Consider the following 19096-nt stretch of genomic DNA (forward strand, 5'->3'; position numbering starts at 1 on the left):
CCGCCCTCTGGACCCATGGGGGACCAGGAACGCCGTCACACCCTCCTCTGTCGAGGTCTCTGCCAGCCGCTCCTCCGCTCCTTTCTCCTGGCTGGGGTTGGCAAAGGCAGGCATGTAAGGGGGGGCGGGGCCTCAGAAGGGAGGACTGACTGGTGGGCGGGGCCTAAGGACACTTCGCCCCGCCCCCAGTGAGGCTCTGCACTCCCCACACCCCGCGGCCCCACCGCGCCCAGAGGCCGGGCCAGCCGGGCGTGCACCCCAGGGGCGCTCCGTCCCCCGCGGCCTGGGACTCCCCAGTCAGGACAGTACAAAATCTCTTTATTGCTCATTTTCTGTAAAAAATCGTGGCTCTCGGAGGACCCTGGGGATAGGAGCTGCAAAGCGCGCTCACACGTGGCCCGGGTCTGTGGCCGAGAGCTGGAGGGATCTGGAGTGGGGCCGGGTCGCAAGAAGACCCTGACCCTGCTACGGGGCTGGGGCGCGTGCTAGGGGCCCGCGGGGTTTCAGCTGTATTTTCGAACCCCTGTGCTTGGCCGAGGGGTTCCCAAGGCTCCACTCCGCCTTGGAGGGGGCTGCGGAAGCCCGGAGGTGACCCGGGCTCTGGGAGGGGCGTCCCCAACGTGGGGGAGGGGAGACAGGGGCCTTTGAAGACAGCGCGGGACTCGGAGGGAGTCCCCCCGACCTAAGACGTGGTAAACTGAGGCCGGCGAGGAGGGGGGCTGAGTCCGGGGACCAGGCGGCCCCTCACTGCTCCTCCGGCCCGTCGCCCCCCAGTGCCTGTTCGTACGGGCAGGGCCGGCGGCCGAGTCCAGCGGGCTCGGGGCCAGGCCTGGGCCCCGCGGGCGGCGCCTCCTCCTCCGCGCCGTCCCCATGCTCGCCCTCCGCGTCGCTCTCGTCCGAGTTGTCCTCCTCCAAGTAGCGGTAACCGCGCACCTTGTGCTGGGGCCGCGGGATGCGGGGCTGGCGCGGGGCCACGCCCCGCCGCAGCTTCTGCTCCATCCGCAGGTAGGAGATCGCGGCCGCCACCAGCGTCACCAGCAGCACCGCCAGCTTAGCCTGGGCGTAAGGAGAGGGATGCCAGGGACCCGCGGCCGCCTCGCCCCGCACCTTCCCCGCCTATGCCCCTCGCTGAGATAGGCCCTTCCCTCCTCCGGGAGCCTCCTGGGCCACGCGGCCCTCAACTTCTCCAGCCCCTCCACCCACCCTTCCTGGACCGCCTCCTGCAGGCGAGGCTCACATCCAGCACTGTCCCTTACAGTCGCCATGCCCCTGGCGACCTCAGTGTCCCACGCTGTAAGGGGACAATGCAAATCCCTCTGCCTCATAGGGTGCATGTGCCAGTGTTGATAAAGTGCTGGCCACAGGCCCTGCCTTCCCAGGGCTCACAACACTGTGTCTCTGACACACCCGTGGGCTGTAGTGATGCTTTTCATGGGGTTTTGACTATAACCCGCAGTCAGGAATGATTTTACATCATAGCTCAGTACATACACACATATCTGTATGCATACTTCCTGCTATTTTCTTTTTTCAAGACAAGGTCGCTCCCTTTCCCCGCCTCCCCTCCCTCCCTCCCCCCACCCACCGCTGGAGCACAGTGGCATGCTCACTTCAGCCTCAATCTTCCAGGCTCAAGCCATCCTCCCACCTCAGTCTCCCAAGTAGCTGGAACTACAGGCACGCGCCACCACGCCCAGCTAATTTTTAAATTTTTTTGTAGAGACAGGGTCTCCTATGTTGCCCAGGCTGGTCTTGAGCTCCTGGCCTCAAGCAATCCTCCTGCCTCAGCCTCCCAAAGTGTTGGGATTACAGGCGTGAGCCTCCATGCCCAACCCGCTCACTGCTTTTCTTTTTTCTTTTTTTCTTTTTTTTGGGAGACAGAGTCTCACTCTGTCCTCCAGGCTGAAGTGCAGTGGTGCGATCTTGGCTTTCTGCAACCTCCATCTCCCAGGTTCAAGCCATTCTTGTGCCTCAGCCTCCAGAGTAGCTGGGATCACAGGGACGCGCCACCATGCCCAGCTAATTTTTGTGTTTTTAGTAGAGACAGGTTTCACAGCCTGTTACCCAGGCTGGTCTCGAACTCCAGACCTCAGGTGATACGCCCACCTCACGTCTCAAAATGCTGGGATTACAGGCATGAGCCACTGCTCCCGGCTCACTCCCTGCTATTTTTAGTTCTATTTTTATTTTTATTTATTTATTTCTTTTGAGACGGAGTTTTGCTGTTGTTGCACAGGCTGGATGGAGTGTCAAGGCCTGGTCTCGGCTAACTGCAACCTCCGCCTCCCAGTTCAAGCAATTCTCCTGCCTCAGCCTCCCGAGTAGCTGTGATTACAGGCAGCTGCCACCACGCCCGGCTAATTTTTGTATTTTTAGTAGAGACGAGGTTTCACCATGTCGGTCAGGCAATCCACTGACCGACTCCCTACCTCAGGCAATCCACTCGCCTCGGCCTCCCAAAGTGCTGGGATTACAGGCATGAGCCACCGTGCCCAGCCTTTAGTTCTATTTTTAAAAAATGTTTAGCAACTGGGACTTGCTAGACCGAGCCACCATCTTTTGGGAGCAGAGCATGAGGGGCCTGCTCCCCTTCAGGCCATGAAGGGAGACAGACCCAACATCTGGTGAACAGGGTACCAAACAGCCCACAGGATGGCTGTGATGCACCCACAAATCCCCTCAGAGATGGGCAAACTGAGACTGGCTGGAGGTGGGCCAGTAAGTGGGGTGCTGAGGGCCACCCAGGGAGCTGCAGGAATGGGGCCTCGGCCCAGAGACTGGCTTGGGAAGGGGTAGCGTTTAGGAAGCTGTGAAGCCAGGGCAGGGGCTAAGGAAGTACCTGTCATTGGGCATGGGGCCCCCAACCCTGCCGAGTCTCACCTTCATGTGCAGGCTCGAGCCCAGGTACACGGTGAAGATGGCCACAGCCTGCCACCAGTGGTAGATGGTGAAGATGAAGTCCTGTCTCTCCTTGTCTTCGTACAAGATTCCCAGGAGTGCTGCAGGCAGGCAGTACAGGGCAGGCAGGGGAGAGGTGTCACCTGGGGCCTGGGGCTTCCGAGCTACCATCTATGAACTTTACTAAGCCCTGTATGGGGTGCCAGCCTGGGACCAGAGAGCGCCTAGAAAGTGCTGTGAGCCGGTCCTGGCCTGCCCCCTGGTGGAGACCCTGGTCACCACACCGCTCACACGCTAAGCAGAAGTAGGAACAGGTGCGCCGGGCTGTGTGGATGCAGGTGGTCCTGCTCCGCACCACATGCGTGGCCTCAAAAGAAGAAAGCTCTGTGCTTAGTCATGTCCTGTCCCCAACCCCAGGTGTGCAGTGCCAAGCTTGCAGGCGCTGTTTCTCCTCCTCAGCCGGGACTAGAGAGATCAAACTGTTTGCAGCTGCCAACTCTGCAAATCAAACCTGAAACTAAGCATAGAGAGGGGGCTTCCTTTCCAATGAGTCCTCCCAGGGTGGGCAAAAAGAGTAATGGATTGGGAGTCAGGAGATGCACACTCGTTCTCAGGACTGTAATGTTGGCTCTGTGGGTGATTTGGGTACTTAACTCCCCAGAGCCGCTTTTCCCAATGGTGAGATGAGCTTATGCCTATTGTATGCTGTGTTCTGAAGTTCTAAAGTGAGAAAATGGGCATGGCACCTGCCAAATCATAGGGGCCACTATTACACCTTTGCCAGGCACTCAGGATATGAACACTCCTGCCTTGGGGCCCTGCAGGGTGACTTTACCCCCACAGTGCTGCTATGAAGAGACAAGGAGCCCCCGGGGTTCACAAGGAGGAGATGGGATATGGAGCTGGGCAGAGGGGATGCCAGGACCAGATAGGGCACAACATGGGTCCAACATACCCATGCTGGACTCTGCCCAGAATTGGCTATCCTTGGGCAAAATGGCCAAGAGACTGTGGTGCAGTATGAGGCTCCAGCCCCTGCTACAGACAGAGACACCGAGCCAGCCTCTGCCTTGCCGGCAGCAGGCATGACCTCTGCCACTCCACACCCCCAAGGATGACGTTCAAAACTGTTCACAGCTTCGGCCCATCAGAACAGACACTGACGTGGATGCCCCACAGGACTGTGCCCATGTGTGCTAGTTGTGTGTCACTGCCTGTGCCCGTCTGTGGGCAGGGAGCATCCTGCAGCTGAACATGGGCCCACCCGCTGCCTTCTGCAAACAGGGCCCTGTTCCCCAGCAGCCCAGACCTGGGGCCTGCACTCTGGTACTGAGCAGACTGGGTTGGGGCTGCAGGCCTGCTCCTCTGTATACAAAGGCCCATGTCTGTATCTATGCCATGGATGTACACCAGGCCACTTACTCCTACCACATGCTCTGTGAGGCAGAGACCAAAACATCTGCTCCAAGTGTCACGAAAACCATGCCAGGGTAAGCCCTGTCCCCTGGTATGAAAAGGGAGAATCCCTGATGTGTTTTTCACACTGCCCCTAAGGGGTGTCCACAGAGCCCCACACCTGCCCTGTGTAGTCACGAGATTTCACACTGACCCTCCAGTGTTGATGGGGCCCTGTGCCCGCCCTGGGGTATTAACAGAATGTCCATGGTGTGGAACCTCTATACCTGTCTCCAGGGTGCCCACGCCCTACCCATCTGTCCCCAGTGTGTCCATGAGACTTCCCTTCCACCCCCGGACTGTCCACAGGAAGCCCCACCTGCCTCTGCCATGTCCACAGGACCCTATGTGACCATGGGACCCCGTATCTGTCCCTGGGATGTCTATGTCCAGCCAACCACCCAGAGCTAGCCATAAAGCCCCCTGCCCTGCCCCCCCAGTGCCCACAGCTATACTCACTGCTGAGTCCAGTCTTGTTCAGGGCGCTGCCCACACCCCAAAGGGCGGCTGCCACATAGAGGATCCAGCTGTGTTGCAGGACCCGAGGCACAGGGGCCCAGAAAAAGAGGATGAAGGTGAGCAGCAGGTGCACCCCTGCTCCAGCCACCAGGGGCACCGGGCGTGGCAGCCACAGCCCCAGCAGGCCCAGGAGTGAGGCGGCTGAGGCGCCCAGGCTGTAAGCCACGAGGAGGTAAGCCAGCCGCTCCAGCCCACCGAGCACACGCCATAGCCCTGCGGGGGGACAAGGGGGAGCGTTGAAGTCCGGAACAGCCCAGACCCCGGCCTCAGCCCTCCCCACAAGAGGTGTTCCTTAGGCCACACCCTACCCTCCTGGACTGCCTGACCTCGCTTCAAGGCTCAGGGGAAGGTTCTGAGGGCAGGTGTGAAAATGCTTGGAGTGTCCCTAGACACCATGGGCTGTACCCCACAAGGAACTGAACACTTTGTGGGTGCTATCCCATTTCGATTCAGAGAAGTTAAAATAACTTGCCCAAGGTAAAGGGGGATGGGGGTAAGAGAAGGAAGAGAAAGCAGGAGGGGGATATTTGGGATATACATGTACACACTTACACATGTAATTAAAAATTATTGGTTGTTTACTTGAATTCAAATTTACCTGGCTATCTTGTCTTTTATCGGGCAATCCTATGCAGGCTGTACTTACCAAGGCGATACCAGTGCAGGCAAAGAGCACCTCGAAGCCGCTGTAGATAAAGAAAGGCACGAGGTGGCGCAGGCGGTAGTCACGCACGTGCTTGAAGGGCAGCTGGAAGATGTTGCCCCAGCCCACGCTGCGCAGATCGATCTCCTCCGTGGGCCGGTAAGCGGCTCCGCACAAACCCAGCACCTGCGAACCCATTACTTGAAGGGGCGGCCAGCCAGGCCCAGGCCTGGCCTCCAGGCTTCAGCCCCGCCCTTCAGGTGCACCACAAGCCTGGGCCTTGCCCCAGCTCTCGGTCCCGCCTCCCAGCTCAAGGCCCCGCCTGTCAGCACAAAGCCACGCCACCACACTCCCAAAGACGGTGGTCTTGCCTCCCAGCCCAAGGCGCCATCCCCTCTCTCTCACATACACACACTTCACAACTCACATTCAGACAAATCCATAGACTTCAGCCTTCCTTCTCAGCCCCGCCCCAGACCTCAGCCCCGCCTTCCAGGCTAGTCCCCGCCCCTCGGACACACCCACAGACTTCGGCCCCGCCTCCCAGCACTAGGCCCCGCCCTGACACAGCCACAGACTGGGCCTTGCCTCCCACTTCCATCGCCAGGCTGCAGCCATGCCAACGCCTTAGTTCTGCCTTCCAGCACCACTTCCAGCTTGAGCCATACCTTCCGGCCTTCACCCTTGGTCCTGTCCCCAAGCCCCTCACAGGTCTCAGTCAGTCCTCTAAGATCTTGTCTCCAGCTCGAAACTGTGGACCAAGCCTGTTCCCTCTTGCCCCTGGCCTCTGGATTCCCACCCCTGCCTCGGACCACAGGCCTCAGCCCCGCCTCCGAGCCTCATGCCCGCTCTGCAGCACTCGGCCCTAGCTCCCCAACTCAGATCGCGCTCCCAGGCCTACGGCCCGCCCCGAGGCCACAACCCGACCCAGGCCACGCCATCCGATCCAGACCCTTTCTCGCAGACTCGGTCCCCAGACCCACACTCTGCTTCACGGACTGTCCTGCCCCCATCCCGGGCCGCACCAGCAGCATGGCCAGGAAGGCCACTGCCATGAGCACGCTCTCCACCACGATGAGGTTTCCGCTCCGCGGGAGCGTCCGCAGAACCGTCTTGTTGAAGCCGCTGAGGATCCCGTGGCTGTTGGTGCCTGGGAAGGGTGGGGGTGAGGGCACCTTGAGCAGAGAGTAGGGCACGCAGTCAACCCAGTCGCCAGGGTGGAGCCACGCAGGCCGCGGAGGCGCGGTGGAGGGGCGGGTGAGTGAGAGCAAGGGCAGGGTTCCTTCGAGAGCGGTTTGGAGGTTTGGGCCACTGGGCTGGGTGTTCCCCGGGAAAGGGGCATCTTCCCCCTGCTTCCCACCTATTGCCCCAAGGCTGAGTCCACCTCACATTTCCATACACAACCCCTGCACTGATTGAGCTCTGACTGTTTGCCTGGCCCCAAGAAAGATCCCACTGGCAGCCTCAGCCCAGATGGTGCCTTCTCCAGGCAGTCTTCCCTGCCCACCCACTCTCCTGGCTGGGTCAGATGTCCTAACTACTTACTCCTACAGGGCCCTGTGTCTTGCCCACCAGAGCCGTGGGGCACTGGGCTGCCAGCCCTGAATCCTGTGAGTGAAGGCCCAGTGTCTGCTGGGGAAGTAAGCAGGCTTTGGGGACTCCTCCCCAGCCCCCACAAGGACTAACCGCAGCTCTGCACGTTGTACAGCGTGTGGTTCAGGTCATACAGGTAGTGGTTCAGGAAATAAATCATGGGCAGCTGGGCGCAGGCGAAGCTCAGCTGTGGAAACGAGGGCAGTTGGGACCAGACTCAGGCACAGAGCCAGGCAGGGGACACAGGCATGGTCTGGGGAGGGGTCCAGGCACAGCCTTGGGGGAACAGGGGCCTTCCCAGTTCTGGGAGTAGTGTGGTTACAGGGCCGCCCAATGAGGAAGACCTCCTCCTGGCCAGGACTGTGGACAAGGGCAGATGAGATCTCTATCTCTATGGATGAGCAAGCTGGGGTGGGCTCAAGAAAGGAAGATGGGCAGCCTGGGCAACATAGTAAGACCCTATCTCTACAAAAAATAAAAAATTAGTTGGGTGTGGTAGCACACGCATATGATGCCAGCTACTCAGAAGGCTGAGGTAGGAGGATCACTTGAGCCCAGGAGTTTAAGGTTGCAGTGAGCCATGACTGCACTACTGCACTCCAGCCTGGGCAACAGAGCAAGACCCTGCCCCCCACCCCACCAAAAAAAAAAAAAAAGAAAGAAAGAAAAAGAAATGAAGGTGGAGCAGATACAGTGGTGTGCTCATGTAGTCCCAGCTACTTGGGAGGCCAAGGTGGGAGGATCACTGGAGCCCAGGAGTTCAAAGCCAGCTGGGCAACATAGTGAGACCAGGCCTCTTAAAAATAACAATAATAAAAGAAAGGAAAGTGGGACTAGAGGGTTCAGACTGTGGATGGGCTCCAATGTGTGGGTCTGCCCCTGCCACCCAACAATGGCCCACGTGGCACTCACATGGAAGAAGCTGTAGAAGATGGCTTGGAAGACCAGGAGATAGGGTGCGTGGGAGCCCCGCGGAGGCCGCTGCTTCATCCCCTGCCCATCCTGCTCCTTGTAGTGGGAGTACTCATGGTACTTCTGCGCCATCCTGAACCACAAAGGAGAGAAGGCTCTCCCCAGCCCGACCTGTGCCACTCCTGTGTGTCTCGCACCCAGAGCTGGGGCAGATCAGCCCTGGTGTGAGGAAACTGAGGCCTAGAGGGCGGAAGGGGCTTCCCGTGGTCCCCCAGCCAAAGTTGGCAATAAAGTGGAGGCTTGGCCAGGTCCTCCAGCCTCCTGCTCTGCTGCCCACTAAGCTCACCTGGTGATGTAGTTGCCCATGGAAGCCCAAAGAGGCACGATAGCCATGCCCAGGGCCACAGCCGAGGGCACAAGCGTGTAGTAGCGCTCCCAGTAGTTGGTGGAGACAAAGAGGGCGTAGATGCCCACAGCCAGGAACATCATCCACTTCGTTCCGAAAAACCTGCGGACAGTGGAAGAGATGCTGGCACCACGGGCCTGCTGGACCACTGTGGCCTGAAGCCAAACGGGGCCACAACCGCAGGTCCCAGCTCACAGGGCTATGTGAGGTAGAGAGAGTCAAGGGCGCTGAGATGGAATATCAGATACACAGACTTGCTGAGTGGCCTCAGGCAAGCTACTGTGCCTCAGTTTTCCCAGCTGTAATATGGGCACAGAGCCCAAACCACAGGCCTGTCATCACCACTGTGAGGATGGAGAGTGGCCCATGGGTGTAACCAGCCCTCATGCGTGTTCTGGGCTCTCTGATTCTCCCATTCCCCTTCTCCTCCCAAGTTCATGCACTGTGTCTGTAGGGCCCAGGGGCTTGACTCAGGCTAGAAGAGAGAGGAAGAGGCCCCACTGCTGGGAGCAGCAGAGCCGGAGTCCCGGCGCCCCTGCCTCCGGTCCATTGCTCTTACGAACCATGGTGGTCAGTCAGGAAGTTTCCTCCTCTCTGGGTCTGGGAAAAGGTCACACAGTGACAACAGAAGGGGCTTGGTGAGTGACAGGATGAGGGCCCAATCAGGCCATGGAGGCTGATCAGGCCAAAAACCACTACTGATATCTTCAAGTTTTCTGTATTTACGCCCCTTGAGTAAAAATGCCAGTAAAAATGTGCGTTCACCACTGGTGAGGATGTGGTTTGAAAGTGGCACATATAGGCCGGGCACGGTGGCTCACGTCTGTAATCCCAGCACTTTAGGAGGTGGAGGTGGGCGGATCACCTGAGGTCAGAAGTTTGAGACCAGCCTGGCCAACATGGTGAAACCCCACCTCTACTAAAAATACAAAAATTAGCCGGGTGTGGTGGTGCACACCTGTAATCCTGTCTACTTGGGAGGCTGAGGCAGGAGAATCCCTTGAACCCAGGAGGCGAAGGTTGCAGTGAGCTGAGATCATGCCACTGCACTCCAGCCTGGGCAACAGCAAGATTGCTCAAAAAAAGTGGCACATATAGCCAGTGGTCACGCACACTGGCATAACCCTTTGGGAAAGCAGCCTGGTAGCTTTGGCAGGGGGTGAACATGTGGATTTGAGTCCCTCTACCAGGGTTCAAGCCTTCAGTCTGCCAGTTACCGCCTGTGGGACCTGGGCAAGTTGTTTAACACCATGGTTTCTTCATGTCTAAGATTAGAGCAGCTTCCTCAAATTCTTGGGAATGAAATTACGCTTATAAAGTGCCAGCACGGCTGGGCGTGGTGGCTCGTGCCTGTAATCCCAGCACTTTGGGAGGCCGAGGCGGGTGAATCACGAGGTCAGGAGTTTGAGACCAGCCTGGCCAACATGGTGAAACCCCGTCTCTACTAAAAATACAAAAAATTAGCTGGGCGTGGTGGCGGGTACCTGTAATCCCAGCTACTCGGGAGGCTGAGGCAGGAAAATCGCTTGAACCTGGGAGGCAGAGATTGGAGTGAGCCGAGATTGTGCCATTGCACTCCAGCCTGGGTGACAGAGTAAGACTCCATTTCAAAAAAAAAGTAAAAATAAAAATAAATAAGTAAAATAAAGTGCCCAGCACACAGGAGAAAAGAGTTCACTGCTATTAATAGAAGTGATAGCCATAAAGCCTTTCGTATGGCTTTGACCTAGTAAAGACATTGCTGAAAATATATCCTAGGAAAAATAATTGTTTAAAAAATTGGGGGAGCGCTGGATGTGGTGGCGCACACCTGTAATCCCAACACTTTGTAGGGCTGGGGCAGGTGAATTCGAGACCGGCCTGAGCAACATAGCAACTCCCCATCGCTACAAATACTTTAAAAATCAGCCGGGTGTGAAGGCGTGCGCCTGTAGGCCCAGCTACTCGGGAGGCTGAGGCGGGAGGACTGCTTGAGCCCAGTGTGTGGGGGTTGAGGAGGCAGTGAGCTGTGTTCGTGCCACTGCACTCTAACCTGGGTGACAGAGTGAGACTCTGTCTCAAATAATAATAATAATAAAATAAGTAAACACATAATTAAAAGGAAAACAAAGAAACAGCTGTAAGCACAGAAGGAACTGCAGTATTCAATTCCAAGCCACTGTTCAGTGCCACTGTATCTGCAGAAGATGCCACCATTGCAAAGTCGTAACTGTGAAGGCTGTAGAGTAGGCTAAGATATGCTCAGTGAAAAGAAGGAAGCAAGCTCTGGGCACTATGGCCCATGCCTGTAATCCCAGCACTTTGGGAGGCCAGGCAGGCGGGTCACTTGAGGTCAGGAGTTCGAGACCAGCTTGGCCAACATAGTGAAACCCCATCTCTACTAAAAGTACAAAAATTAGCCGGGTGGCAGGCGCCTGTAATCCCAGCTACTCAGGGGGCTGAGGTAGGAGAATCGCTTGAGCCTGGGAGGCAGAGGTTGCAGTGAGCCGAGATCACCCCACTGCGCTGCAGTCTGGGTGACAGAGCAAGTGTCTGTCTCAAAGAAAAAAAAAAAAGTAAGCAAGCAAAAGCGAACATAGCCCACTTGCATACACACACACACACACACACACACACACGGGCACATCCACACACACGTGCTCTGGGGACAAAGATGTGAATGTAATCCACGCATGGTGGTGGGACAGCATGGGTAGCCGATTTCCTGGAGGGCTTAGACGGGGTTTCTTTTTTATGATTTCAGTTATTCTAATCCTGCCTGTGCAACTGGAGATGTTTTAAATTTTCAAATTTTTGTTTAAATGGAGTTTTTTGTTGTTGTTTTGTTGTTTGTTTGTTTGTTTGTTTTAAAGATGAGAGAGCTCAAATTCACCTAATTTGTCCACTGGTCTCCAGGTCCCATCAGGGAGGGTACTGTGGACCGGTGATGGGGAGGCTGAACCACAAACCTCCAGGGTTCAGATCTGGGGGAGAGCTCCGGGGCACCTGCCCAGCCATGCCTGTCTGTGAGAAACACTCCCTCAGCACCAGTCACAGCGACTGGGCCAGGCAAGGGTGCCTGGACTTTGCTGACCAATCAGAAGCCCCTAACTCTACAGCCCCAACCCTGAAGGCCACAGTGGTTCCGGGAGGCCTCCAAGGAGGTAACGAGGGGGAGGCCTCCAAGGAGGTAAGGAGGAGGACGCCACGTGAGGCCCAGGCAAGCTGGGAGGGAGCTCAGCCCGTGTGAATCTGTTGCTGGAAACCAAATGTGCCCTGAGGCAAAGTTCCTGTTTCCTTCCCCAAATCCGAGTTTCACGCCCTTCACTCTCAGGCTTCCGGGGAGGAAAAAACCTCTCCCTTGCTCCCTCCCCCCCACAAACGCCCCGGCAGATGGACACCTCCTGGCCCGCCGGCCTCTGTACCCCTCCGAGATGGGAGTACCGCAGCATCCCGCGGGAGCAGCCGCGCCCACCTGATGAGCACAGGTGTGTAGAGCAGGGCAGCGATGGGCGTCACGTTGATGCCCATCAGCATTTTGCTGTCGATGTCGGGCAGCCCCATGTTGCCATACTTCACCTCGCGGTAGGTCTCGTCGTAGTGCAGGATCAGCTGCATCTGCAGGAGGCCTGGGGACAGGACAGGGAGCGGCGGTGCTGGAAGCAGCCTGGCTCTGGCCGCCACCGAGCAGAAGATGGCATGCAGGCCTCGCAGGGAGCTCCAATCACCGAAGGCATTCCCGCTGACAGCGCCCCTCAGGACAGCGGGGGTCCGGGGCTGCGCCACGCCTTCTGCCAGCCCGCGGCCACTTGGCCAGCTGCGCCCAGACCCCCACCCGCCTTGCTCCGCCGGCCTCCAATTCTGAAGGTGTCAGGTCTGTCCGGGAGCCCGGACCCCCGCCCCCTACCCACACCGAGGCTCTGGCTGGGACCCGGGGACGCTGCGCTACTTGACCCCCCCACCCCACCCCCGCCGCGGGGGGCCGTGGCTGCAGCTGCGAGCGCAGCGGAGGGGAAGTGAGAGCGGGCGGGAGGCGGCGGCAGGCGGTTTCTGTTTCCCGGGCCGGGCTGGGAGCGGGCGGGGCCGTCCCGGGTCCCCTCGCGGCACCTACCCAGGTAGACGCCGTAGGTGAGCATGCCCCCGGCACTGGCAGCCAGCACGTTCTTGAGCACGCCCAGGCGCTTGCGGCGGTAGTAGCGGCGCTCCTCCTCCTCCTCGTTGTAGTTGGGGTACGCGCCCACCAGCTCGTCCAGCTGCGGGCCACGCACGCCGCTCGCACCCGCGATCGAGCCCCGAACCCGTGTCCCCCGGTGCCCGCCGCCCCCCGGCCCGCCCCGCCCCCGCCCGGGAGACCCTGGCCCATAGGGGACCCCCGCGCCTCGCGCTCCGGGTCCCCGCTCACCGGGGCCTCTGGCCCGTCCGGGACCCCGAGCCGGTCCTCGTCGCCCTGCGGCCCCGCGGCCTCCGCCATCGGGTAGAGCGGCGGCTCCGCCTCCATGGCCCGAACGACTGCGGACTCGCGGCGGGGGCCCCAGAGCCCCTGCGACCGCCCGGCCACTTCCTCCCGGCTGCCCGGACCTGCCCCCGCCCCGCCCTGTCCCGCCCTGCGGGCCGCCTCCTCCAGGACACGTGTGTGTGTGTGTGTGTGTGTGTGTGTGTGTGTGTGTGTGTGTGCAGGGGCATGCCTGTGTGTGCCCTCTGGGGTGTGAGTTCGAATCCCCACTCAGCCACTTCCTGGCCCTGTGACTTTAGGAATTAACTCCATTTCTTTGTGCCTCGGTTTCCTCAGTTTCCTCGATGGTAAAACAGAAATACTTGGCACCACCCCCAGGGCCATGGCGGAATTACTGAGTAATACAAAGCCTTGGAAAAGTGCCAGGCCCACCTTAAGCTCCGCTCAGGGTTGCCTGGGTCATCCCCAGCCCCACCTCCAAGCCTGCTGTTACAGCTCATCAAAGAGCCCTGCAGGGACAGTAGCGTCACCAGCTGGACCCCACCTCCCACTACAGGACGCTACAGCTAGAGCCCATCTCCCATGTCCCCATCCTGCTCCAGTTTGGGCTGTGCAAATGGGAGCTTGAGGGGGGTCCTGGGCGGTGGTGATTGTGACCCCTACTGAACTACAAGGGGGACCCTGCCACCACCATGTAGTGGGGCCCAGAGCCACCCGCCCCCGTCCTGCTGGGCACTGGATCCAGGGCTGCAGCGGGAGCCCGTGGTGGGCCGACACTCCAAAGCACTGGCTACCCACCTGGCTGGAGCCACGGGGCCACTTCTGAAAATATCCAGATTCTCTCGCCCTAGGTTCCTTCTGGTTTGAACACTCTTCCTCCTGCGCCTCCCAGGTGGCTTCCTTCCCACTCAGCTCTCAGAACAAGAGACCATTCCTGCAGAGAATGCAGCCCCTGCACTTCCCTTCTGGTTTTCCATGCCCTCCCTGTGCACCCCCCTCCACCCACTGCTCTCCAGGTACATCCTCTCCCGAATGCAGGATGTAGGATGGCGTTGGGCACCTACTGAGTGATCAATACTTGTGACTGGATGGATGCATGAGTGACTGGATGACAAACACCTCCCACCCCGCAGGGATTGCTGGGAAGGTGGAGGGCCAGGGGAGGGAGGCGTGAATCTGCAGCGGCTTCAGGCTTCCAGGAGGTAGAACTTCCTCCAGGTGACGATGCCCAAGTGCAGATGTGGGGAACAGACAGGTGGATTCATGCAGGTGGGTGGCTGGAAGTGGGAGATAGGAAAGGAGCAGGAGAGAGTGCAGGGCCCGAGGTGCAGGGGCAGGGAGGAGGTGGGAAAGTAGGGCTACGGTGGGGGCCGTTCTCAGACAGCAGACACCAGCATCATTACACAGCATGATGAGAAAATGCGATTCTCCTGACTCTCTCCTGAGTAGCTGGAATTACAGGCGTGTGCCCCCACACCCAGCTGATTTTTGTATTTTTAGTAGAGACAGGGTTTCACCATATTGGCCCAGGCTGGTCTCGAACTGCTGACCTCAGGTGATCTACCCACTTTAGTCCCCAAAGTGCTGGGAGTGGGCCCCCCGAGCTCTCAATTTCCCTGAGGGACCCCAAACCTCTGGGGCCTGGTGACATCTCTTCCTCCCCTTGTTCCTCTGGGCCTGGGGGTTGTGGCAGTTGCTGTGGTTGCCCATCCTGGGCTCTTCCATCACCTGTGCTGTACCACCAATTCCCTGCATTCAATGTCTCCTACTCAAAACACCTGGAGAGGGTCGGGCATGGTGGCTCATGCCTGCAATCCCAGCATTTTGGCTGGCCAAAGAGGATCACATGAGCTCAGGAGTTCAAGACTAGCCTGGGCAACAAAGTGAGACCCCCATCTCTACAAAAAATACAAAAACTAGCATGGTGTGATGGTGCACACCTGTAGCCCCAGCTACTCAGGAGGCTGAGGTAGGAGAATTGCTTGAGCCCAGGAGGATGAGGCTGCAGTGAGCCGAGATTGTGCCACTGCACTCCAGCCTGGGCAACAGAGTGAGACCTTCTCTCAAAAAAACAAAAACAAAACAAAACAAAACAAAAACAGCCATGGAGGCACTAAACTCTGACTGATACATCTCTCTCCAGAAAGGATTTTTTTTTAGGTGGTTTATGGAGCTGCTTTTGGGAGCCTGGAGACTACCTAAGAGGTTGATAGGGTGGCCCAGATAAACACACCAGGGTGACCTGCGGGACAAAGATCTGAGCAGGGCCAGCACCCCCGCCAACCCATCCAGGTTGCAACAGTGCACAGTCACATCCCCAGGAAGGGGCGGCCAGATCCCCCCCGCTCAGTGTTTGCCAATGCTTTTCTCTATAATAAGGCTTTACTTTCAGTTCTCATTATGAAAATAATTGATGTTCCTTGCAGAAAAGCAAGCAGAAGAGAATAAATATTACTCTCAACTGGAACTCCCTGAAACAACCTCTTGGAATTTTGTTGCCCCGCATTGCACTGACACAGGAGCGTGCTGGGCAGCCCACGTGATTCCCCTTCACACCACTTCCCTGGCATAGATGTGATTCCACAATATTTTAAACTTTAAAGCCAATGGGGATGATGATCACTGAGTCTGGCTCACAGGATGTTTGGAGGTCCCCAGGTTGGGGTGTGCCAAAGGCTCTGCCCAGTGCCTGGCACAGCAAATGCCCAGGTGGCTGCTGCTTTCCATTGAGACTTGAGGCTCCTGAGAGTTGGTGGCAAGGGGCTCAGCCAGAGCTGAAGACTCCAGCCCATTCCTGTGCGAGGGCTCCTGGCACCTTGGAAGCACCGTGGGCCGGGGAGCCAGGCTGGGCTGGGTGTGGATCCCCGTGAGTCCTTGTCACTGTGTGACCCAGCTGGAAAGCGTGGTCAATAATGTCTGGGAATTGTGAAAATTGTTTGAAGTGTCTGCACACAGTAGGTGCTCAGTAAAGGTTTGATGAGTGCGTAAATGAACAAGTGACCCGCATTCACCGTTGCCCGTGAGTTCTGACTGTGTCCTGGGCCCTGGGCCCCTGCAGCCTCTAACTTTGCCTCTTCGAGGAGCCAGGGTGGGTCCAGCCTTCAAGGCTGCCAGGGAGGGGGTGGGAGGCAGGGCCAGGGCCTCAGGGCCAAGGCCTGGGGCAGCCATTTCCTCAGGAGGGCAGAGAGAGGGGCAGGAGGACGTTCACATGCTCTGAGCGCCTACTGAGCACCAGGTGCCCTGTCGGTGCCTTCAGGTTGGCTCTCATTTCACCTTCGCAGTAGTCATGTGAGGCAGGCAGAGTCAGCCCCATTTTATAGCCGGGGAAACTGAGGCCCAGTGAGGGGACGTTTCTTGTTCAAGGTCACTCGTGGGCAGGTGAGGCAGTGAGATGCTCTCGGGCAGGTCTGAGGCCCTGTGAGCCAGGCTCAGGGGCGTGTTTCTGAGAATCGAGGAAGTGAATGAATGAATTATGAATGAATGAATGATTCCACCTGATGCCATGCTCATGCCCTGCCCACGCTCCTGTCCTGCAGTCTGGAAGGTAGCTCTCAGACCCCTCCAGAGGGGGAGGGGCACTTGGAATGGTCACAGTTCCGGGCCCACGTGCATGGAATGACTTGTTTCAGCCTCACAATCACTTACGTCCCATTTTATAGATGGGAAGGCAGAGGCACGGGGGGTTAAGGCACTAACCTAGGTCACACAGGTAAGTGACAGGACCAGGATTTGAGCCCAGACCTCACACTTAACGCCCTCCATGCCAGGTGCTGAGCTCCGTGCCTGCCGAGCCCTCTCATTCACCCACAGACGCCCCCCGGGACTGTAGTCAGCCTCATTCTCACATGGGAACACTGAGGCCCAAAGAGGCGAAGTGTCAGCCCAGCGAGGAGGAGGCAGGGCAGGCGGGGCCGCAGCTGTCTGGCCCGGAGCCCTGAGCTCCCCTCCACCTGACCCCCTGGCTGGCCTGGGCCTTGGCAGAGCCCCTTCACCCCAGAGCTGGCTCCAAGAGTGAGTCCTCCTGGTGCCCTACCCAGAGGGCTCCCCATTTACCCTGGGCTCCCCTCAACAAAGACAAGACTTCCAGGCCCCACTGAGCCTCTGGAGCTTTGAGGAGCAGTGAGGGGCACTCAACCCAGAGTGGGGAGGGCCCAGCCCTCCTGGGAGGTGTGTGGCCTCCCTTGCGGGGAGCCTCACTCCCAGGGCAGGCCAGGAGTTCTGTCCCAGGAGGACAGGCCTCTTCAGGGGCCTCCTCCCAGGTTGCTCCTGCATTCGTGACAAGTTCAGCCCCTGTGAGTTGGGGGAAATTCTTCAACAGCTCCCTGGCCAGGGAGGGGACCCTCGGGATCCTGAAACACCCCTCCCACCTGCCAGTACCCGCCAAGATGGGTCCCTGATTTACTATGTGGCCTTAGACCAGTGGCTGCCCTCTCTGGGCCTCACTCCCAGCTGAGACGTACAGGCTCAGCCCCTGCCCAGCCCTGCCTGGCACCCGCTCGATCTGGCTGAGCTCCAGAGAACGGCAGGGCTGGGCTGTCACATGCTGAGCCACGTGACTGGCAGCGGCTGGGGGCTCCATCCCACACAGAGGACGGGGCTCTGCAGTCCCTCACCCCCAACCTAATTAATCACGGGCCACCAGTGTGGGCGTGGTCCAGAAGACCTCACCGCCCTCCCAGGTAGGCAGGGAGCTGGCGGGGGGGATGCCGTGATGAGCACCTCCCAGGTGCCACGTTGGCCCAGAGGCCCCAGGGCCAGGAGCTACGGAGACCCAGGGCACCAGGGAGACGGCAGCAGCGGCAGGCCCAGGAAGGGGCATAGAGGAGGCTCTTCCCCCACACCTGTCACCCTGTCCCCTGCCTGTCCACACCCACAGCAGCTTGCACATCATCCCCGCAGCATGCTGGCTCTGAGAGGTGTATCCGGGGCGGGCTGGGGGCAGGCAGGGACAGGCTTGGGCACAGCTGCCTGTGCCGAACCTGAGGAGGATCGGGACTACAGGAACCACCAAGGTGACACGTGGCATCATGACCACAGTCCTAAGCAGAGAGGGAGGCACTCCTCCTGGGAGGCAGAGGGGACATCCGGGACGGGTGCAGCCCCAGCTCTGGAGCAAGAAGCTCTGCCACACACACACCCCATGTTCACATCCCACCCCGTCTCTGCCCCCACTTCCTCATTTGTAAGATGTTAGATCTGGGGAAAGACAGGCTCTATGAATGGGGTGGCCCATGGGGTGGTGTGGAGGAACACGGAAGCACAGGGTGCTGGGAGAGGAGCAGGCATGAGGTGTGGTCCCTAAGATGGTATTTCTAGACTCCAGCCACCTTGGGTCTGACCCCTTTGTTTTGCAGAAGGGGAAACTGAGTCTTGGGTAGGGTGTAGCAGGACAAGCCGCAGACAAAACTCCTCAGACGCTGGATTAAAGAAGGAAGAGGTTATTCGGCCGGGAGCATCGGCAGACTTGCGTCAAGAGTCAAGCTCCCTGAAAAAGACATTCTTGGCCTTTTTAAAGGCTTACAACTTTAAGGGGTCCACGTGAAAGGGTCGTGACAAATCGAGCAAGTGCGGGGAACGTGACCAGGGGCTACATGCATCAGCTAACAAAACAGAAAGTTTTGCAATGCTTTCTCATACAATGTCTGGAATTTACAGATAACACAAGTAGTTTAGGTCAGGGGTTGATATTATTATTATTATCACTTTTTTTTAACTACCAGGGCCAGGTGGCTGCGCCAAGGTCTTCTGGCTATTTCTCTTACTTCTGTTTTTTTTTTCTAACTTTTTGCTTTCTCTCTTTCTTCCTGTCTTGTAAACCAGGCAAGGTGGTAGGAGGAGGGCAGCAGGAGTAGTAGTGGTCTCCTTCCTTAGGGGAAGCATTGAGGGAAGGCTGGGAGTGGGGGGTCGAGACTTCCTTGCTATTCTGGGCCATAACATTCCACATAATATTATAATATAATATAATTAATACAATAATAGTTCCCCACCCCACACCGGGATTCCCAGGGCCCACTGCCCCACTCCTCCTCCTCAGGCTGCCCCTCAGCTCGGAGCTCGGCCCTGCTGTGTGGCTCTAGCCTGGCGCCCTCTGGGCGTTGACTCCTTTTCTGTGGTCTGGGAGGAGACGTTGAGGCCCCTGAGGGAGGCGGTGGTGAAATCTTGGCTTGCAGCCTCCAGCCCGCCCAGAGCCAGAGTCAGGCACGAGGCTAGGGCAACTCCGCCCCCCCAGGGGCTGGCC

The 19096-nt window shown here is 58.3% G+C and overlaps 1 protein-coding gene across 1 annotated transcript; it reads right to left on the minus strand.

Moving 5' to 3' along the window:
- Window positions 1-297: 297 nt before the first annotated feature.
- On the minus strand, window positions 298-13007 carry UNC93B1 (unc-93 homolog B1, TLR signaling regulator). The gene is given in 12 exon segments (XM_003273950.3): window positions 298-1056; window positions 2881-2999; window positions 4813-5067; window positions 5070-5085; window positions 5519-5701; window positions 6541-6665; window positions 7202-7295; window positions 8021-8153; window positions 8367-8528; window positions 11881-12034; window positions 12517-12658; window positions 12808-13007. Coding segments are annotated over 12 exon segments (1791 nt in total). The 5' UTR covers window positions 12904-13007; the 3' UTR covers window positions 298-744.
- Between the last annotated feature and the right edge of the window lie 6089 nt (window positions 13008-19096).

The sequence above is a fragment of the Nomascus leucogenys genome, chromosome 4 (assembly GCF_006542625.1).
Source record: "Nomascus leucogenys isolate Asia chromosome 4, Asia_NLE_v1, whole genome shotgun sequence".
Taxonomy (NCBI): Eukaryota; Metazoa; Chordata; class Mammalia; order Primates; family Hylobatidae; genus Nomascus; species Nomascus leucogenys.